The sequence below is a fragment of the Diceros bicornis genome, chromosome 35 (genome assembly GCF_020826845.1).
Source record: "Diceros bicornis minor isolate mBicDic1 chromosome 35, mDicBic1.mat.cur, whole genome shotgun sequence".
Lineage (NCBI taxonomy): Eukaryota > Metazoa > Chordata > Mammalia > Perissodactyla > Rhinocerotidae > Diceros > Diceros bicornis.
Window position 1 is genome coordinate 5352430 of NC_080774.1, and position 23230 is coordinate 5375659.

General features: G+C 42.5%; 1 protein-coding gene across 1 annotated transcript in view; it reads right to left on the reverse strand.

The window, feature by feature from the left end:
• Window positions 1-23230, reverse strand: part of LOC131398033 (transmembrane protein 132B) — a 202518-nt gene that overhangs the window by 38342 nt on the left and 140946 nt on the right. The window contains exon 5 of the mRNA XM_058531084.1: window positions 962-1105. Within this exon, the coding sequence (XP_058387067.1) occupies window positions 962-1105 (144 nt within the window). The remainder of the gene's footprint in view (window positions 1-961; window positions 1106-23230) is intronic.

The following is a 23230-nucleotide window of genomic DNA, read 5'->3' on the forward strand; positions in this document are numbered from 1 at the left end:
CAGAAATAGAAGTATAATGATGTACACCTGAAATTTATACAATGTTATAAACCAATGTTACCGCAATAAACAAAAAATTTAAATAAATAAATAAATAAAATATAATAAAATTCAATTACCTAAAATAAAAAAAAAAATGAAGGAATAGATAGGACCTGGAGCTCTCTTAGCAACTTAAAGGAGAAAAGATGGTTCTAAAGATTTAAATCCCATCTCTCTGAGGTCTCTACTACAAAAGGAAACAGCCAACCAATGTGCCAAGAAAAAATAGGCAGAAACTAAATTTGCTGATTCAAACAGATCCTTGCACAGAACGTGAAAAAAACCATGGGCTGGTTCCTGGCTGAATTTGGGGTCATAAATCCAGCTACTTAGAGTGAAGAGGCCAACAGAAATGTCCCATGGCCCGATTATCCCAACTGTGAGCTATATCCACTGGAACTCAAATTAAGTTAGGGGGCACATGGATGAAGTTTTTTTTTTAATAGTCATTTATTTTAATGTATATTAACAAAAAATTAGTACATCAGGCTCATGGATTGTATTGTCTTATAATGAGGCTAAATTAGTATTTAAGTTTGAAAAAGTGAGGCATTTAAAGAAAATATATTGAGTAAATAATATTATTGGCACAGGATGTTGGCAAAAATTGAGAAAATGGCATGTAGATTGCTAAAATTGGGAAAATATTGTTCTCTGAGCAAAAAGGGGGAAAAAATTATTTCTGCCCCAGATCAAGGCCAGGGGTCCCCATTCGGGGGTGGGGGGGGACAGGGGGGAGCAGTGCCCCGTGCAGCCTCCTCCTGACCCGGGGCGTCCCGCTGTCACTCACTCCTTAGTACGGTCGTCCTGGCTCCAGCCCTTCGGAGCCTGGGATGCTCTGTGAGGAAAAGACCTGGGACAGAAGAAGGGCCGCAAAGGACCGACTGTGTGGGGGACCCGCAGACACAGCCCGCTGTACCTTCACGACGTCTTCATCCGCGGACCTGCACTCCACCGAGCCCGACACGGCGACCACGGAGCCGTCCTCCTGAACGCCCACGACCTTGACGGGAACCGAGACAGCCTTGCCCGTGAGGATGGCCGTGTTCAGAACCTCCGCGTCCTGCACAGGGAGGAGAGGGCGGGGTCAGCAAACAGCAGACGGGGCGGTGGGGACATGGACCAAGCTGCCGACTGCCTTACTCCTGCTCTGCAGTTGAAACCACTGTGCGAACGGATGAAGGCAGGAAGCCAACGCAAAACGGAAACTCTGACCAGTCGGTGGCATTCCATCGCAGACTGAGATCAGCAGGCCTGAGAGCTGGCCCTTCTTCTCAGTTCCCAGGGGCAGGGTCACTGTCACAACGCCCTGATGTCCCCTCCCCTCCCTCACTCCACCCCACCCCCACCTGCAGACACATGTCACACACAGCACAGGAGTTCTTTCCAATAGTTTCCAATCTTGGCTTAAGGTTCACTTGGGAAATGACTGACTAATTTTCTGCATTTATTAACATCGTGGACACAGCCTTCATTCTGAGGTCAAATTAGGAAAGACAACAGCACACAGAGCAGAAGAGGACCAGTCAGAACATAAACCTCTGCTCTCCTGAGCTGACCACCAGCACCCTCCCTTCCCCAACCTCCACGTCCCCGAGATTTCCCTCCAAACCCAGGAATTTTTAAACGCTGACATCGTGTTAGTTTCTCTCTTCCTCTGACATCCCCGCAGGTCCTGCAGGCTCTGTCTTCATAACTCATCTCCAGTCTGTCCATCTTGCCATCCCCACGGCAGCCCCTCCCCTGGGAGTGCCCTCTCACCAGGCCAGCTACAGCACCCACTCGTCTCCCTGTGTCCACTCTTCACAACAGTCAAAGACAAACTTTTTCATTTCAATATAATTCAGAGTATTTCTCTCCTAGATTAAAACTCGCTGAAAGCGTCCTAGGTTCTTAAGATAAAGACCAAACTCGCCCACGTGAGAGATCTGACCCTCGGCCACCTCTCAGCTCTCTCTGCCCCTTCCCATGTCCCTCCCCAGGGTCCGGCCCCCAGACGTCTCCTCAGTTCTCCCAACAGTACCATCTCATCCAGGCCTTCTGCTCTGACATGTGCAGAGCCCTCGGCCCAAAACACACCTCCCTGTTCCTTCCATCCTTCAGATCTCAGCATAAATGTCCACTTCTTCAGAGAAACCGGGCTCTTCTGCCTCCCGCAGTGTGAACTAAGGCCCCATTGTTCTCTCTCACAGCACCTAGTCTGCCCTGCCTGGTAATAACCACAAATGGTCACTATTTATTTATTCTGTGATGAGGTCTTAATCTCTGACTGCTCATTAGATTGTAAACTCCCCCAGGGTCTGAGCATCTCTGTTCTGCTCTCCACTGCATCCACGGAACCTGGGACCGTATCTGGCGTGTGAGAAGCAGTACAGAAGAGAGGTCACATGCATGGGCTCCGGGACGGGACTGTCTGGGTTTGAACCTGGCTCAGCCTCTGATTCAGTGAGGATTGTGTGGATCTGCATTTACAGAAAACCTAACTCCAGTGAAATAACCCAACATGGGTTTATATGCTTCTCACATAACCAGAAGCCTGGAAGAACGTGCCTGCTGGCTCTGGCCCAGTGACTCAACCAGTTCAGGGTGACTTCTCTGCAGTTCTCTTGGCCACTCCCTCAAGGCAGCAAGATGGCGCCCATCACACCAGCCATCTCCATCCACTGTCTAAGCAGGGGGAAGGCTGAGGGGGAAGGAGCGACCTGCTGCACTTGCTCCTTTTCATCAGGGAGTCCAAAGCTTGTCACATGGCCAGTCCACCTGCAAAGGAGGCTGGGAAAGTGGGCTTCTATAGTGGAGCTGGCAGTGAAGTAGGGGGCTGTAAATAGCTTCTTATAGGCCATCAACAGTGTCTGCCTCAAGTTACTTCCACATGTGCCAGGGTTCCCTGATCTGGAACACCAGGCAAATAAAAGTATCTACAGTATGGTGACCTTATGAAGATTTAATGGATCAATCTATGCACAAAGCTTAGAACAGAACCGGAACATGATAAACAAAAAGGGCTCAATAAATACAGCTATTACAGGAGGAGCTTTAACACACGCGCTCCAAGAATGAATTAAAGAACCACTGAGCAGGTTCACAAAGGTGCCCTAGAGGAGATATTACTCTCACACTTGGCTGAAGAGAAAGAGTCAACCAGAGAAGCTGGCAGACAGGGGGCCACACAGCTCAGCAATGAGAGTCACCAACACTCAACAATGGGCCCAACAGGATCGACCAAACAGGTCATCTCAAGTACTCCTTTCACACTCGGAGTCCCCAGTCTCAGCTCAAGCACCAAGCAGGTTCCATGTTCAGTCTTCTAAATCAGCCCCTCATTCTCCACCCCAAGAGATGGAGTCAGCGAAGGAGGAGGAGAAGAGGAGGAGGGAGAAGAAGAAGGAGGAGAGGAAGAGGAGGAGGAGGGAGAGGAGGGGGAGGAGGAGGAGGGATGGGGGAGAAGTTTTAAGTCTTTACATGTAATCAGTTGCTCATTCAGTTTCTCAACAACCATCTGAAAGTAGTTACTAGTATTATTCCCAGTTTATAGATTGTTTGTTTTTCATTGATAGTAAACATGCAAATAATAGCTACTTGTCAACAGAGAAATCAACTTTATAATGAATACTTGAAAATAATGCCAACCCAATCTAAGAAAAGTGAAAAAATAAGTTTTTGTTTTTGTTTTTTTAACATATGTCCTCACCTCTGGATAGAATCTCAAAGAGATAAATCCAAAAGGATGTAACTATAGTCTGTGTTCCTGAGTATTCTATTCACACCAGGGAGATGAAATATATGTACGTTTGCATTTATGGCGTACAGCGAGGACAGGAGGCAGGAGGCACTGTGGAAGTTGAGATGAGAACTCACCAAAGGTGGCATCATGTTGTGGATGTGGAATAATTACAATGTGTACAAAGGAGAGAGATTGCATCATGGTTCCAGAACAAATTGCTAAATTCAACTCCTAATGCCAGTGAAACAATCAACCTGGGTGTTTTCTGTGTGTAATGGACAGGCAATAATTTTTCCTGTTGAGCATCTGTAGATGCCGAACATTCATCCTTCCCTCTATTTTTTTTTTTTTGTGAGGAAGATCAGCCCTGAGCTAACATCCGTGCTAATCCTTCTCTTTTTGCTGAGGAAGACTGGCTCTGAGCTAACATCTATTGCCAATCCTCCTCCTTTTTTTTTTCCCCCAAAGCCCCAGTAGATAGCTGTATGTCATAGTTGCACATCCTTCTAGTTGCTGTATGTGGGTAACGGCCTCAGCATGGCCGGAGAAGCGGTGCGTCGGTGCGCGCCCGGGATCCGAACCCGGGCCGCCAGCAGCAGAGCGCGCGCACTTAACCGCTAACCCACCGGGCCGGCCCCCTTCCCTCTATTTTTAATGACAACATCTCCATTTTTCTTTTGGGCATCATCCCACTCTGCCACCAATAAATGTGGCTGGGATGGTGCTGACCCCAGGCCAGAAAATCAGGCTTCACAGATGAGCACATGAACTAGATGTGGCCAATCAATGTATTCCAGCCCCACATCCACAGCAACTGAGTCAAGTGAAACCCAAACAAGGGAAATCAGAGATGAGAGTAAGAGAGAGACTGATTCCTGGGAAAGATTTCTGAGATCCTGAATCCAGCTACATCTGTGTCTGTTATCTTTGGCAATTTAGATATATAAAATAAATTGTTTTACTTAAGCCAGTTTTCATTGGGTTTTTGTCACTTGCAACTGAAAGTCTTGACGAGTACATGTGAGACTAGGCAACATGCTAGGCTCCAGGGAAAGAGAAAAGACTAAAAATCCATCTCTACCCTGTAGAAGCTCCCACCTTCAAAGAAGACACTACAATAATTTTCCCAAACTGAGTTCCAAGGGAAGTGACTTTATTTTTCATAACAAGTCACAATTGATCGAAGCTTGTGCATTTATTTCAAATACCTTTGCAACTATGTTTCCTCCTTCAGCCTTTTCATGTGTAGCTGAGATTTTTGCAACCATGTTTTCCAGTGTCCATAAACAGCTGCTCAAAAATCCCAGAGGCAATTCCTGCTTGCCTCTGGCAAATAAGAAAGCAATTTATCATGTTAAATATTACATTTAAATCATCCCCTGGTGCCAGAGAGTGCTAAAAATTCACCATCTATCAAAATATGTCTTTTATTCTGCTCCTATTTGTGCCAGCTCTAAGCTTTATGTCTTGAAAGCACATTTATATTCCTTTATGAAGACGAGTTTCCATTAATGTTGCACATTAGAGTGACTTCTGTGAAAATGGCAAAGTAGGAAGATATGAAAATTCTCTTCTCCATAAAAGCAATGAGAAAATTGGCCAAAAAAAAGTCAAAGTTAACTTTTTCAGAACTCTGGAAATCAAACAAAGGCTTGTGCAACCAGGAGAGCATTTATCCAAGAAAAAATGGCTGAAAACCAGAGAATTTTGTGGCATTTTAACTTGACTTACTCCCATCCCCTACTCTCTAGCTCTGTAGTAGCTCTGAAAAACAACAGCCCACATTCAGTAAAAACCAGCATCCAAAAGCCACTGGAGAGAGCAGATCAGGGCTGGAGATCTTTCAAAACCTCATTCCCAATGAATTGTCATTATTTGACTTGTCTAGTAGTTCTGTGGAAGATCCCACTTGCAAGACTGTCAGTATTTGACCTGACTCTGAGCTTACGCAGTGAAAAAAGCTTTTTCCCCAGAGGTATTTGTTAAAAGCAATTACAGGCAGTTATCTAACTTCATAGCTGCCTGAAGCAGTAGATAACAGTTGAAGCAAACAATAGACTAATCCAAAAGCTTAAAAGAAAAAAGAGGAGAAACGAGATGTCCAGAGAGGCTTTGAAAAGCTAATACATATTCTGGGGAATCTATAAGACTGTGCTCATGCTTATGGCTGTGTGCATGCCCAGCACTGTGTTTATACTCAAGAAAGACCTGAGAAAGCTCTAAGATCTCACCTCTGGTTGACCTTGAGTTTCTATGAAAGCAGAAAGTGAAAGCTAAGGCAGAGTTGTTGAATGCTGGGCTGAGTATTGAAAGCATGTCCCAACACACAAAGAGGTCCTTGGTAAAGACTGGGACACTTATTGATTCCAGGTGTCTAAGGAAATCTCTGTCCAGTCATTGGCTGACCACCAAGCTAACCAAACAGAGACTTCAGTGGGCACACACAACAAAGAATAGAGACTTTACAGAATTAGTTCACAAAAGTCACTAAACAAACAAACTACTCCTACTATATACAACAACAAAAACAAACCCAGGCAAGGGGAGATGATATGATTTCAGAGTTGCTACATTATATTATTTAAAATGTCCACTTTTCAACAAAAAAATTAGGAGACATGCAAGAAAACAAAACGTATGGTCCAGTCACAGGACAAAAAGCAGTCAATAGAAACTGTCCTTGAGGATACCCAGATGTTGGACTTACTAGACAAAGATGCAAAGATTTCAAATCAGCTATTTCAAATACACTCAAAGAACTAAAAAAAAATCACGTCTAAAGAACTAAAGGAAAGTATGAGAAAGACACCTCACCAAAGAGAGAATACCAATAAAGAGATATAAATGATCAATAATTACAAAAAAAAGAACCAACTGGAAATTCTGGAGTTGAAAAGTACAATAACTGAAATGGAAAATTCACTAGTATGCTCTCCAATAAGAAGGAATGAAAGTAGAAAGGGATAAGAGGAGGAAATGTGGGGAATCCAAAAATGTGCGGAAAGTAAAGAGACTCTTTTTAAACAACCAATGGTTCAAAGAAGAAATCACAAGAGAAATTAGAAAAACTCTGAGATTAGTGAAACAAAACACAACATACCAAAACGTATGAGATGCAGAGAAAGTAGTACTTAGAGAGAAATTCATGGTTATAATAATGCCTGTATTATAAAAGAAGAAACATCTCATGTCAATAACCTGGCTTCCACCTTAAGGAAGAAGAAGAGCAAACTAAGCCCAAAATAAGCAGAAAGAAAAAAAGAATAAAGAATAGAGTGGACATAAATGATATAAGGAATAGAAAATCAATGAAATTAAAGCAAAAGTAAGTTATTTGGAAAGATTTTTAAATGGACAAACCTTTAGTTAGACTAATAAGAGAGGGAGAAAGAAAGGGACAGAGAACTCAGATTTCTAAAATCAGAAATGAAATAGAAGCCAACCTTACAGGAAAAAAAAATTACAGAGGAATACCAAAGCAATAGTATGCTAAAAACTAGATGGCCTAGATGCAAAAGGAAAAATTCCTAGAAAGACGCAAACTACCAAAACTTATTCAAATTTCAATACACATATAACAGATAAAGAGATTGAACTAAAAATAAAAAAAACTTCCCAGAAAGAAAAGTCCAGTACCAGATGGCTTCCCTGGTAAAGTCTAACAAATGCTTAAAGAAAAATTAACACCAATTTTCAGAAATTCTTCCAAAAATTAGAAGAAGAAATTGTCCCTAACTTATTATATAAATAATGTCCAGTATTATCCTGATATCAAAACTAGACAAATACATCACAATAAAAGAAGACTACAGATCAATATCCCTAATGAATATAGATGCAAAAATCCTCAGTGAAATATTAGCAAACCAACTCCAGCAATGTTAAAAAAGGATTAAATACCATGTCAAGGGGGATTTATCCCAGGAATGCAAGGTTGGTTCAACATACGAAAAATCAATCAATGTGTTAGACCATAATTATAGAAAAAAGGACAAAAAACGTGATCATCTAAAGACATGTGGAAAAAGCATTTGACAAAATCCAACACCCACTTATAACAGAAACATTCAACAAACTAGGAAGATATGGAAACTTCCTCAACACGAGAAGGGGCATCTATGAAAAACACACAGCAAACATCATACTTAATGGTGAAATACTGAAAGCTTTCTCCCTAAGATCAGGAATAAGACAAAGATAGCTCTCACCACTTCTACTCAACTTTGTACTAGAGATTATAGCCAGGGTAATTGGGAAAGAAAACTAAATAAAAGGAATAAAGACTGGAAAGGAAGAAGTAAAAGTATCTCTCTTTGTAGGTCATATGATCTTATATACAGAAAATCCAAGGAATACACACACACACACACACACACACACTCACAAGAAACTAGTAGGGCAAATAAAGGAGTTTGGCAAGGTTCAGGATACAAGCTCAAAATAAAAAATTCAATTGTAGTTCTATACACTAATAATGAACAACACAAAAATGAAATTGAGAAAACAATTCCATGTACAATCACATCAAAAATAATAAATTACTTAAAGATAAATTTAACCAAAGAAGTGCAAGAATTGTATACTGAACACTACAAAATATTATTGAAAGAAACTAACGAACATCTAAATACATGGAAAAGCATCCTATGTTCATGGATTGGAATACTTAATGTTCCTAAGACGACAATACTCCCCAGAGTGATTTACATGTTTGATGCAATCATTATCAAAATTCCAGCTGCTTTTTTTTTACAGTAATTGACAAACTGATTCTAAAATTCATATGGAAATGAAGAGACTCTGAATAGTCAAAACAATCTTAAAAAGAACAAAGCTGGAGGACTCACTCTTCCTGAATATAATTGACTTACCAGAAATAAACCCTCACATTTTCAGCCAACTGATTTTTGACAAGGGTGCCAAGACAATTCAGTGGTTTCAAAGAATAGTCTTTTCAACAAAAGATGCTGGGATAACTGGACCTCCACATGAAAAGAACAAAGTTGGACCCCTACCTCACACCATATACAAAAATTAACTCCAAATGGATCAAAGACATAAATGTGAGAGCTCAAACTGTAAACTTTTAGAATAAGACATAGGTGTTCTTCTTGACTTTGGATTAAGCAATGATTTCTTAGATATGACACCTAAAGCACAAGCAAATAGAGAAAAAATAGATAAATTGGACTTCATCAAAATTAAAAATATTTGCGCTTCAAATGACACCAGGAAGACAGTGAAAAGACAGCCCACAAAATGAGAGAAAATATTTTTAAATCATATATCGGACGAGGGTCCAGTTTTCAAAATATATAAAGAACTCTTACACCACAAGAAATAAAAAGACAAATAACCCAATTAAAAAATTGGAAAAAGATTTGAAAGGACACTTATCCAAAGAAGATATATAAATGGCCAACAAAGATATGAAAATGCGCTTAACATCATTAAGGAAATGTAAGCCAAAACCATGCCAAGATACTACTTCACACCTATTAAGATGGCTATAATCAAAAGGATGGGCAGTAACAAGTATCAGCAAGGATCTGGAGAAATTGGAGCTCTCATATGTTGTCGGCAGGAAAGTAAAATAGTGCGGCTGCTATAGAAAAGTTCAGTAGTTCCTCAAAAAGTTAAACATAGACTTACTTATGACCCAGCAATTCCACTCCTCGGTGTGTGTGTGTGTGTGTGTATTTATGTATATATATCCAAGAGAAGTAAAAACATATGACCACACAAAAACTTGTACAGCATCATTATTCATAATAGCCAAAATAGAAACAACCCAAATGCCCATCAATTGATGAATGGATAAATAAAATATAGGTATACCCATAAAATGGAATATTATTCAGCCACAAAAAGGAATGGAGTACTGGTACTTGCTACAACATGAATGAACCTCAAAAACATGCTTGGTGAAAGAAGCCAGACACAAAGGGTCTTTGATTCCATTTGATTCCATTTATATGAAATGTCCAGAATAAGCAAATACACAGAGACAGAAAGTAGATTAGTGATTGTGAGGGGACTTGATGGTAGGGGAGGATGGTACATGTACATAGTATAAAATATTATGCAGGAGGTAAAACAATGAATTGGCTCCATATATTGGTTAAGAATAGCCTGTAGTGCTTCAGTTTCCTTACCTGTAAAATAGGAATTTTTTCAAAGGATTTAAAAGGATGACATTAGACAAGACATGCTTACCAGTTCTCTTTGGGCACATTGTTGGCTGGATTTCCACTTGAACTTAGGTGTGGCCATGTGACGACTTGGCCAGAGAAACATGAGTGGAGTGATGTGCTCACTTCCCATCAGAAGCTCTAAGAACACAAGATCCCGTGTTCTCCCTTTCTCTGTCGCAGTGATGGTGGCTACTCTGCCAACCTGTGTCCCAGAGTAAAGACAGTGCAGCAAAAGCCCCCAGCTGGTGTGTGTCAGACACGTAGTGTGAGCAGGAATAAACCTCCATTGTTTTCAGCCATTAAAAGCGAGGAGTTGCATGTAACTTTTCAGCATGTTATTTTGACTATATACTCTCAGGCCAAGGATAAAAATAACTGTAAACACACACTGAATTCTAGTTAGGTTTGTTTTCCACAGCAGTATGGGTTAGCAATTCCAAAACTAAAGTATTCTAGGATTAAGAAAATAATATATATCAGATAATGAGAGCGAGGTTTCTCACTGCTAGAGGAGTACATTTAAAATGGAAAGGAGAAAGAGAGTGAACCCTGTGGTCATGAGTCAGAATTGGAGGGACCGCCATGAACTCATGGGGGATGGTGGGTGTATGCATGTTTACGTATGTGTAAATGCAGGTGTGTGTGTCTGTAGTTTTCCTTAGCTCTCTTCGCTAAAAGGGCTCAGATACAACGATGCCTTTAGCAATCAGCACACCTTGACCCAGATTTTAGTTCTGAATATCATTCTCCAAGAAAAGAACACAGAGCTCTTTGGAGAAATGGCTGATTCTTTGCCAAGGCAAAGAAAGTACAAAATAACGAGCCTAAAATGCATTATGGAGCCAGAAGATAGCAAAGTGCTCAAAAAAATATCAAAAGGACACAGGAGTCAGCTTGAAGGCACCTCCACCAGCCCACCTGGGACAATTTTACAGCACTATAAATAACTGTAGTAGCCAATTACAATAATATATATTATATATAATATATAGTAAGCTTCTGAGTCCATACTGATATAAACATAAAAAAGAATGATGAAATTAGAATACCACCATCTGGCAACCGATATTTATTATTATAATTATTTCAAGCAAGGATCATTCATGGATGCTACTAGTGATTAAAAGTATGCTAAGAAACAGGACATTTGTATAGTGTCAATGTACCTCTGTGCAAGAGACTTATTAATTTCAAAGAGAAAAAACAGTAACTTTATGGTACCAGAATCTAGCATACATCATGTTTTCCATGTGATCAAAGATAACATCACTAGTACTGTGATAAACAGACATCATAAGTCCTGAAAAAGGACACATCACTTCTGAAATGTCCCCAACAAACTGAATCTAATAAACTAGTATTAGATTCAGTATTAGGTTAGTAGTTTTAGTAATAATAAGGAACATTAGTAATAATGTAGTATTAGATTCTGAATCTAGTATTAACTGAATCTGATAATGAGGGAACATCAGACAAACCCAAATTATGGAGCATTCTACAAAACAACTGGCTGGTACATTTCAAATACACCGGAGTACGAAGGACAAAGACTGAGAAACTTCCAGATTAAAAGACACTAAGAGACATAACAAACGTATGGGTGATCCTGGATTGGATCCTTAAACAGAAAAAAAATTTTTTTCTTTTGCTGTAAAGAACATTAGTGGGACATTAGGTGCAATCTGAATAAGGTATGGGATGAGATAATTCTTTGTATCAATATTAATTTCCTGATTTTGATAATTTCACTCTACTTATGTAAGAGTTTTGGGGAAATTCACACTGAAATATTTACAGATAAAGGATCATCATGTGTGTAACTTGCAAACATTTCATTAAAATAATAATAATGTGTGTGTAGAGACAGAGAATTTTAATATCTGGAGAACTGGGGTGAAGGTATTTGGGAAAGGCATTTATTCAGACTCGTAGGAAATTTTTAAATAATAGGAAGAATCAAAAGAATAAATAAAAATTAAAACAAATCAATGAATAAATCCAGAAAGATGCAGGATGTGGCAGGTGCCTAAGGAACATAATTTATGACAACTAACTTCTCTTAAACATTTAGATAAGTGCCAGGCACTGTGCTAAGTGACTTTCAAGCATTATCTGTAAATAATAACGCATATTTATAATAATATGCAGTACAATATGTATTAACATCTAATAACAAAAACAGCACCAAAGAAGAGAGCCTGGTGCATCATAAGTACTTGGTAAATATTAACTGGTCTTCTTAATGCCTCATTTAATTCTCAAACATCCCTTGTGAAGGATGACTATTTTCAGACTCATTTGACAAATGAGGGAACCAAAGCTTTTCCCAAAAAGGGTTCCTTAATTTGGCCAGCATCCCACTTCTGCTAACAACCAAGCCAGGATGTGAACAAAAACACAGCGACACGGCAGCCCGCCGCCCTGACTGCCCCACTGCTACTCCTCTCAGCTCCTCACCTGTCAGATGGAGCTAAGAGGCCACTTCTTTGCCTAACTCGAAAGCTTTAAGAATGGAAGACAGATTTGTAGACGTTTTGATTTTAAAGCCTGTAAAAAGATATGTTTTACAAATGTGGAGATTATGTTTTAGTAGAAACTGCCAAGTAGCCCCAAAGCCCCAAGCCACGACCACGTGTGGCTTCTGGTACGTTCCATTCCAGCCTCTCCCCTGCCTGTGAGGTTCTGGGTCACAATCGTGAGGCCCAGCACCTACATCCTCTGGTCCCTGGTTCAGGGATGTCAGCCTCTGAACAGGAAGCTAACTCTGACCCTATTTTGCTGTCAGACACCTCGACTTCTGAAATCTTAAGTTGCAAGACAGGTGCAAACTTCACTCAGATAAGCAAGGATGTTGGCTCCACTTGAAATAATGATTTTCAATCCCACCATTGCATGTTATGTAACTCTGAAATCAGCCCCATTCCCTGCTCCTGATGGCTATTTTTGGATTCTGATAATTTATTATCCACAAAGCAGTAAGTGATTTCAAAACTCAGCTCTTTATGAGTCTCCAAATAACACAAAGAAAATTATCTCAAATAGGATAGCACTCAGAGAGGGTCAATAAAATGTGTCTCTGTGCAAGTCCTGTCCAGACATCTCCTGGGTGGTAGCTTCGAGGGAAGAGGGAACACTGGGAACAACGAGGGAACAACGAGAAAGATGGAGAACACTGAAGCTTAGAGACAGAGAGACAGAGGCACAGAGACAACGTGCGAGTCGGAGAGACCGACACACACAGTGCACACGAGACGCAGTTTGGGTCTGGCTCCTGGGCATTCTTGTTGCCATCACTTCCACCAATCCAGGTGGGTCCTATTTATTCACACACCCCAGCTCCAACACTGAATAATAATTACGTGTTTTCTCTAATTCATTCCTCTACTTAACTGTTAGCACTTCCTTAATTACAACTGTAACCTGTAAATAGTGTTTCTTTGTTGTCTTGGGCAAAAAGAAAAAAAATCCCTCTCATCCAGCTTGAGCTAAATTAAAACTTAACACAACTTCCAGTTGCCAGAGGACCAGCAAGCAAATGACATCCATTCAATTAAAATCTAAACCAGATCTGACGGCCCTAGTGAGAGAAATGTTCCTGAGGAGAAGCCCAGGCCCACAATAATAACCGTATTTTAATATGAATAAACCCTCCGGTATAGTTACTGTGCACTGGCTGGTGCCCTGGCGACTGCAATGAGCAGTGAGAGCCTGGGCTGGGGCTCCGGGCTGATGCTCAGTCCTTCAGTCAGGCCTCATGTGCAGATGGATGGAGAGGAGAGGAAGAGAGGGAGGGAGGGGGAGAGGGAGGGGTGAGGTGGGGGAGAGGGTGGGCGAGAGGGAGGGGGAGAGGGAGGGGGAGAGAGGGGGGGAGAGGGAGAGGGGAAGGGAAGAAGGGAGGGGAGGGGAAGGGAGAGAGAGGAAGAAGTTATGGTCCGAAAGAGAGAGGCAGAAAGACTGAGAACTTATGGTCCTACAGAGAGAAAGAGACAGAGAGAGTGAGAGACACACAGACAGACGGGGAGATATATAGAGAAAGACAGACAGGGTGAGACAAAGTGAGAAAAGGACAGAGGTACATGAACACATGGAAGGGGACAAACAGAAAGACAGAGAGCTAGGGAGGCTGTGAAACAAAGGCAGACTGTGATGGGCAGGAAGAGAGACAGAGACAGAGGCAGAGAAAGAGAACAAACAGGAGCCTCAGGGCTCTCTGCTATAATCACACCAAGTGCCTCTGTGTGTCCACAGTGGGGCTCACCTGCTCCTGTCCAGCCCCACGACTCCTGTGCCTGTTCCACTGAAGCTGACTCAGCTCAGCCCCAGGAGAGAGGATCATTCCCACACGCCAGGACACTGGGCACAGCGCCCCTCAGAATGGGACTCCCCACACCGTCATGCCCACTGAGGCCTCCCGATGGAACCCGACGTAGCTAAGAACATTTGTTCACGAATGCTCAAGGCCTGTTGGGCACACGGGTAAGTGAAAACAAACAAAAATTATAAAACTCTGTGGAATACTTATGATACGTGGGTGCTATTTATACCTTACATATTTTTGTTTATTTAATTCTCAGAACAAATCTAGGAGGAGGAACTCTTATCATCCCCATGTTACAGATGAGAAAAAGGAGGCACAAAATCTCACCCGGGATTATATTACTAAGTGCTCGCCCTAGAACTAAAACCCAGACAGCCTTCCTCCAGAGGCCTGGAATGAGAATACTTATGGCTCCACGGGAGCGATTCCCTTCAGGTTTGCTACCACATGACCTCCTCTCAACTCCTTTTGAAAGGGGCCCCAGATGAGCAGTTTTGGACATTGGATTTGAATTAATCCTATCATAAGACAAAGAAGAAAACCTACGCCTTTACTTGACGCTTCCGTTTCAGAGCTGCTCTTGGTATTGGGAAGGTAAGTGAAGCGTGACTGAAGCAGAGACAGTTACTGAACCCAGCAATTCAGACACTGTAATGTTCAGTGACACCCAGAGTTAATCCAATTCCTACCTTTACACGTCATGGTAGATTTTGGAAATTATTCCTAAAGGGTCATCAAAACCCCATAGAGAGAGAGAACAGAGTGACTTATTATTTCAGGAAGAGGGACAACAACCATACCCGACTCCTATGGTCAGTTAAGCACTGGCCCCAAATCTGCTCTGGTTCTCCTGCGCCCTGGGGAACTTGACCCCTGACCCCTCTCAGACCTTGTTCTCCCAGCAGGAGCTGACCCCACCTCCAGCTCCAGAAATGCATTCTGGGACCCAGGCCTACATCCAATCAGCATCTGGCATTCATCTGACCCCAGTGATTGGTTCAAGGACGGGCATATGACCCCAGCTGGTCCAATCAGATTGGGCTTTCTGTAACTTTCAAACAGCAGCCTCCTGGCTGACCCAAAGACATTGACAGACTTGCTCTACTGCTCCCCAGGTGCCTCTGACTTGGGACTGACCTCCTCATGTTGTGGTTAAGAAGCTGGCAGGGCGGGAATCCGAGCTTAGGACTTCTGGTCCCAAGGCCTTTTCAGTGCTCCTCATAAATGGAGGCAACCTCACACTCCCATCTCTAACCTGATTTGCAGGCAGACTCAAGCAATTTAGTAAGCACTGGGCCAAATTCAGCTGCTGCCTAATTTAGAGAGGAATCGTCATTCAGGACCTCAGTCTCAATTAGAGACCAAACCAACACTCCCGTGCATGGCAGAGCCCAGGGCCACCACACCCGTGTGCACAACGGGCTCTAACCAATCTCTCCCCTAATTACACCTGACACTCCCCTCCCTCCCTTGAGAGTAGCTGTGACTTCACTTCCACAGCACGCCATGCCGTTCACACCACCTCTGCATCAGGAGAGTCACAGCTTCCCCGGGAGGTGAGCTGGGAAAGTACAACCATTCTCATTACACAGAGGAGGAAACTGAGGCTCAAAGAGGGCATCCAGACTGCCCAAGGTCTCAGAGCGGGTTACAAACTCTTCCCCGGGCAAGAACCTACAATTTCTGTATTCTAGGGAACTACTTCTCCTGGGGCATTTTTGCTATGACTTATTCTGATACAGGATCAGCTGTGCTGTACTCAGACCCTGCCCCCGCGCGTGGCACTGCGGTACAGGGGAGGACTTGCTTGTCTTTCTTGACCTGGAGTGCTGGACCTTCCGCTCACCGAGTGGACTTGGGTAAAGGACCGATTTTCTCAAAGACTCGACTTACTGAATTTCTGCCTAATTGTTCTATCAATTACTGTGGGAGAAGTGTTTAAACCTCGAACTACAATTGTGGATTTATTTATTTCTCCTTTCAGCTATATAAACTTTTGCTTCGTGTATTTTGAAGCTGTGTTATTGTGTACTTACAGCCTTTAAAATAAAGGGGGTTCCACATGGGAAGATTGGAGCCCATAACCTGGGCAGGGTGATATAGACACAGACTATGGGCAGGGACCTCATAGGCCTTTTTTCCTCAAAAGCTGCATCCTTTGTCATGTGAAATAGCCCCGCACTCCTCCTTCCCCTGGGACTTTGGCCATCTAAGTGCTCACAGGAGAAAATTGCTAATCGTAAGAGGAACGACTCCTCTGGTCCAAGAAGACCGAGGTGGATAAGAAATTCAACTCAACTTCTTATAGCTCCACAATTATTTAGACCTCTCAAGCACCCTTCTTTCTTCACAGACACTAAGTTAAACACTTCAAAGGAAATGTTGACAAATGTTTGGCAACATCAAGACAATGGCTTTTTAAGGAACCAAGGCCAAATCCTTTTTCAAAGGAAAGAATCAGCCATTTTGACATTTCGATGCCTGAATTTCCAAGAGAGAACCAGAGAACACTGGACCTGTTAGAGGCCTAGGAAATCAGCTCCTGCACCCAATCAGGTTGCCAAAATTGTCAAGAATGACAACATACAGTGCTGGCAAGGATGAGATGCGATGGACACTCATATGCCGCTGATAGGAATATGAGCCTGACAATATCATTTATAATGAGCAATCCACAACCCTTTGATCCAGCAATCCCAGTAATAAGGATCTCTATAAAATTTATTTGTTGCATTGCTGTTTGTAGTGCAAAACTGAAAGGAAGAAAGAAAAGAAAGGAAACAACCTAAATGTCTAACAAAAGAGGATTGATTAAATAAATTATGCCCATATTATGAAATATTATGTGGCTATTAAGAAGGAAAAATGTTTTAGGTCTATATATATTGACCTAGAGATATGTTGTGATATTATGAAGAAATGCACATAGAATAATCCCATGGGTCCCTGTGTGGCTCTATTCTGAGATCCTGGAGCCTGGAGGAAGGGATGCTGGGAACCAGTATCCAGATTTGCCAAGGATAGCCCTATAGGCAGTATTTGGGGAATAAAGTAGAGAAAGACATCCGTATTTCGTGAGGAGACATTACCTTAGGGAATACAACCACCCCTGTGGTCAACAACTGGAAATGCAAGCAACATTTCCCAAACTATAGTCCTTCACGAATAGTCCTCAAAATTTTTGCCATAACTATGTGCCATAAGCAGTATTTCTTTGAATCAATTCACATTTGTATAGGATTTTACTTAAATACATATTTTTTAAAGAAGTTTTCTGTAACATAAATGGAAAGAGTCAGTATTATTTGCCACAAATAAAAAGAAACTTAAAACTAAATATACAGGCAGCCCTCGCTTTGCAAGGTTCCACTATGCACAGATTTCAGTTACCACAGTTTAGTTAAATAACATCAGTCTCCCCTACAACATGGTTCAATTTTCAGTTACCAAGGAATGCTATATCAACTGTAACTGCATAAAGTACAGACTTTTAGCTAGCTCTTCAAATTTGCTAGCTCTTGAGCCCACAAATTACTACATAAATAAACACATGCATATCATGATGAATGACCAGTCACGTCGATTACTTCACAGCCTGCTGGTGACTCATAACTCTGCGTCTGTCATTCAGTTCACACTCAGACAGCAAAGTACGTAACTGTGTTGTCTCCTTGTCTCCCAGTCCCTAAACCACGGACAAAGATGGATAATCAAAAGATGCAAGTGGCCAACAAAGATGAAAGTGCAGCAAAGAAATGAAAAGTGATAATGCTGGAAGTAACATTAAAATGAAATGTATGGAGTTATGGAAGACACGGCTGACCGAGGAAATGCCGTCACTACCGCAGTTCAGGAGGCTATAGATACGCAGCCAGAGGAACTTAACTGAGGAAGGAAGTTGTAACAAAGAGATCGAAGATGTCCCAGAGGAAGTGACACCAGCCAAATAACTTCACATTCAAGAAATTCTTGGAGCTATTTCACAACATTAAAAGTGCAAAAGATAAAATATTGGAGGCTGGTTGGACATTTAAAGAATATGACCATCTGCCAATGCATAGAAAAGACACTCACTCCATTTCATGTCAGACAATGAGAGGAGGAAGGTAAACACTGGTCAGACTGCTCTAGATACATTTTATACAAAGAAATGAAACACTTTAACTCAATGTTACTAATGTTTTAAATTACAATGTGCTAAATAAATATTAGTTTTGCTAGTTTTTTGGTTGCCCTATACATTTCTAATCGACAGTAAGAGTTTTAATGTTCTGACAAGACTCTTTAAAGGTCACAAAACAAAACAGTTTTTCCCATTAATTATTAAGATTGCTTTGCCAGGTTTCAGCTTGTGTGGTCATTGTTATGGTCCCACGCTACCATGCAAAGCGAGGGCTACTTGTAATTAAAACAAAGCAATATGATTAAATTACATTTGGATACCGTTGCCTGTCCGAGGCTTTGGCAAAAGACCCAGTATTTCTCTATTAAAAGTTAGCAAGTGTTAGAGAGTTGTTAATACCACAGTAGAATTCCAGGTGAGGCTCCCTTCTTGACCTAATCCAAAAGGTTGAAAGAGAATTAAAAGGAAGGCATTTTCTCCCTATGTAATTCAGTTTTATTTAATGCAGTGTTCGTGCACTTTGCAAACTCATCACAGCCACTGGGACGGGTCTCCTCCACCCTGGGATACCCTCAGCCAGGCTTTCCTCCTACAGACACCACCTCACCCACACTATCCAACCCGACCTGCCACCACGGTCCTCATCAACCTTCAGAGCCTCCCCTGGGCCCCCTGCAGACCTGCTCATGCCTCCCTGATGCTCTCATAACAGCCCAGACTCGCCCGTTAGAACACCTGTCACAAGTGTCACCACATACTCAAGCGTGTCCTTGGTGGTGTCATGGGGTCTCCCTGCTAGAAGGCAGGGACGAGGCTCCTTCACTCTCCATTGCACCCCATGTGCCTAGCCCTGTTTCTGGCATATAATAGTTGCTCATTAAATATTTGTTAAATGTTGTTCAATGAATTACTGCTCTGGAATCCTGTGGGAAATATTACATTCCCTAAAAAATATTCAGTGCAGAAAAGCTACTGTTAGTCCATAGAATCCCCATGCAAACCAGAAAATGGTGCTTCTTCCATCCCTCAGAAAATTGTCCTAACATACTGATTTTGTTAAAACAAGGCATTTTATTGTGTCTGCTATACAACTGTCCTATTAAATTCCCAAATCTACAATATCTAGGAGAATGACATTGCCTTGGACATGCCCGTGTGCAGTACACAACCTGCACAACCTTGCTCAGCAGTCCTGAGTGTATTCAGGCACGCTTAGGCTGGGAGGCCACTCGGTGGGAGCAGGGCCTGAATCTTCTGCTGCAGCCGGCCTGGATCAGCACGTGCCCCTCTCCTGACCTCTCACCCAGGAGTGTGGCCATCATCCCCCATGCAATATCCAGAGTGGCTTCATCTACTGATACATTTCAGAATCTAAAACCAGAGAAAGAGGTTTCAAATGAAAGTAAATTAAATTAAGCAATGAAGCTATTGATCCAGGAGTCTATCCATGTCACGAGGTTGAACTATTGTCCAAAAAACAGACACAGTGAATCTTATAGAGGAATAAGTGACATTCTAAGGAAAGTGAGCTGAGAAAAGGGAGGAAGCCCCATCCGGTGGGGCCTCCACGGGCCTGGGGGAGTGACAAGCTGGGTTTGCGTGACGTTTGGTTTTCCTTCAATGGGATTACATCACACAAGAACTCTGGGGCCCAGCTACACCATTTAGTCTGGATCATAGCTCTAAAAAATGCTGACAACATGAAGGGCTTCAAAAGGAGAGCAAAGCAAAGGGTAAGGGTGCCTTCGCCCTCACCAACCCTCAGCCCAGAGGTCCCCTCTCCATCTCTGCTGAGAAAAACTCCAATCACCCCCAGGAGACCTGCAAACCTCAGGGACCCAGTCGCCTGTGTTAAGCCAGGCTGGATGCTTCTCTTCATTTCCATTTCTGTGGAAAGCTAAAGCTATTCAGCACTCGCATCAGGAGCTTAGAGCCGGCATCAGATATAGTGCCATGATCTAATAATGTAATCATTATTTTTTTCCTCAGAGTCATCTGTGAAGAAAATTATATGGGTTATTTTATAAGATGGTGTTTTAAGTGAGCTTGAGTATTCATATATAATGCAAAGTGACAGGAGCTATTGCTGAGAGGAATTCGGGAGAAACTGAGAGGTTATTTCTTCTTTGCGTGTAGGAGGCTAGGGCGAGAGACAGAAGTGGAAACCATTTGTCCTCCTGCGGTGAGGAGGAGGAAGAAACAGTGTTCCTGTTCTCGGCCCAGGCCAGAAGACACTGCACGCATCTCTGCTTGTCCTCTCGCGTTTCCACCACGGCCATGAAAAGAACGCGCCCAGGCTGGAGTCCTGGTCCCAGGAGAACGATGAGGGACACCCGGCTGAGCACCCAGATGGACGCCCTAGCCCAGCTGCCCCAGCTGTAGCCACTGCACGTGTGATCATAACCACTTGTTGCTTTAACCTGCTGACTGCTAGTCTACCTTATTATGCACCAGCAGCAAACCAACACAACTGCAAGATACAACAAGCAAAAGGTTAAAAGTAAAATATGATTATTACATTGTTAAACACAAGATCAATCCAGAGAAAAGAAACTGGAAATAGATGTGTCAAAATGTGTCTCCAGGCAATGGAAGGAAAGATTATTTTTATTTTCTTCTTTATAAACGTCTAAGTTTAACAAATTTTCTACAAAAAGGAAAGAAATATTTTGAAAAATGAAATTATTTGCATGGCTCCATTTCCTCATCACTTGTGTGGAAGAAACAGGAGAGGTCTCTTTCTATGCTAGAAAAGCGGCAGTGTATAGTGGAAAGAAAATACTATCTGGGATCAAAAGCCCTGGGCTTGCTTTCTGGCCCGCTCAACCCCTCCTCTGCCCACAAGCTACTTCTCTGAGCCACAAGCAGTCAGGTGAGGACAAGGCACTTACCAGCGTTGGTGTAAGGACTCAGTGTGAATAACGTAGACAGAAGGGCCATTTGATGACAAATTAAATCACAGTAACTCAGCATCTAGGTGTGAGGCCCAAGAGTCCACATTTTAAACCAGCCCCTTCATGACTCTGCAGCTAAAGAGGAGGACCCTCCAGTCTAAATTATCCAGAGTTCAAAAAAGAAATGATGAGTTATTACTTTAGGTACATGTAGTTTTCTTATAAGCTCGAAGAAAGTTATTCTTTCATTCACTGAAAAGGTAGCCTGGAAGTATCCTGGGGAACTTATTTAAACACAGTCAATAAAATAAGAATTAGTCAGGGCCGGCCCAGTGGCACAAGCGGTTAAGTGTGCGCGCTCCACTGCGGGGCCCGGGGTTCGCCAGTTCGGATCCCGGGCGCGCACCGACGCACCACTTGTCAGGCCATGCTGTGGTGTCATCCCATATAAAGTGGAGGAAGACGGGCACAGATGTTAGCCCAGGGCCGGTCTTCCTCAGCAAAAAGAGGAGGATTGGCAGATGTTAGCTCAGGGCTGATCTTCCTCACAAAATAAATAAATAAATAAGAATTAGTCATGGGAAATAACCAATAATGTCACTTCATGTGAATACATAAACACATATGGTAACATACCAATAAGAGTCCAGTCAGGAGACAGAAACCTCACCAGTCATGTGATCAGGAAAAATTTAAGATGAGAATTTCTAACTAATAAAAAGGTGCCTAAGTGCTAATAGAGAGGAAAAGAGCTCTGAAGAACCCAGGAAGAGCAAACGTGAGCAGCAGCTGCCAGCTCCAGGGCTGATGGCCCAGCCTCGCCCCGTCCTTCCCGCGGCCTCTACTGGAAAAGCCCGATATTGCACCAGCTGACAGAGGAGAGACGTTCACAGGGTCCAGCTGCGAGGCCACAGAGCAGGAAGAGAAGGGTGGAGCTGCAGCTGATGGGCAACAAGCTGACACCTGGCCCAGCACTTCTTCAACATTCTAGAAGGTTCAAGAGCATTGGAACTCAGAACTTCCCTTCATACCCTACAATACTATCTACGGTGTTAATTTTCTCTCCCTATTCTGGGTGTTCTAAATCTATGATCAATGAACCACTGACCTCTCTGAAAAGGTTTGCTAAATGGTTACAATAGTTAATTTTAGCAGAATCTGAATTTTCAAGAAAGGAAATGAAAACAGAGAATTTAAGTAATGTGCTTAACATCACACAGCAAAATAGCAATGAAGTAAAAATAGAATTTGTCTGGAGCCCAGTGCTGAAGACCTTCCATCATATCTGTGTTGCCCATGGGTCCCTTGGATCAAGGTAATAGAGTGATCGGGTGTGTTTGAAAGATTCTGGAAAGCTTCGTGCTGTGAGCAGAGAGCTGAAATTCACTGTCAAGGAGGGCGTCGCTGGCATGTTTCCCACCTTCTCTCCTCAGTGGAGCAGGGACAAACACAAAGAGCTCCGACCTGCGGTGCCCATGTCGTGAACAGGAACCTCCCCAGAGCCCCTCGACTCGCAGGATCTGGAGGGAGGCTGTTTCCTGAGGCCTCAGAGGGTGGGGGGTCCAGCAGGGCCAGGGGGCGGACTCAAGGAGAATCCTTAGCCTGCATTAACGTCCGAGACTAACCTCATCAATGCCTGGCAGCTGCTTCAACACACTGCTTGTTGTCACAACAAGCATAATTTCTCTCCACAGTGATAGACAATACATCACAACAGTGACAAAGTCTGTCTTATGAATTAACATTTTCAAATGTAGCTGATATCATAATTCATTCTTAGCGACTTCCTGAGAGCTAACCATTTCCTATTGTCTCAAGGCAACTTCAAAGGGGATCTCACAATAATAAATAGAGCTGATTATCAATACTTTATTTCTAATTCATGCGAAATCCGGAATCCCCAGATTATTTTCTCCCAAGGTGACACAAGGCCTA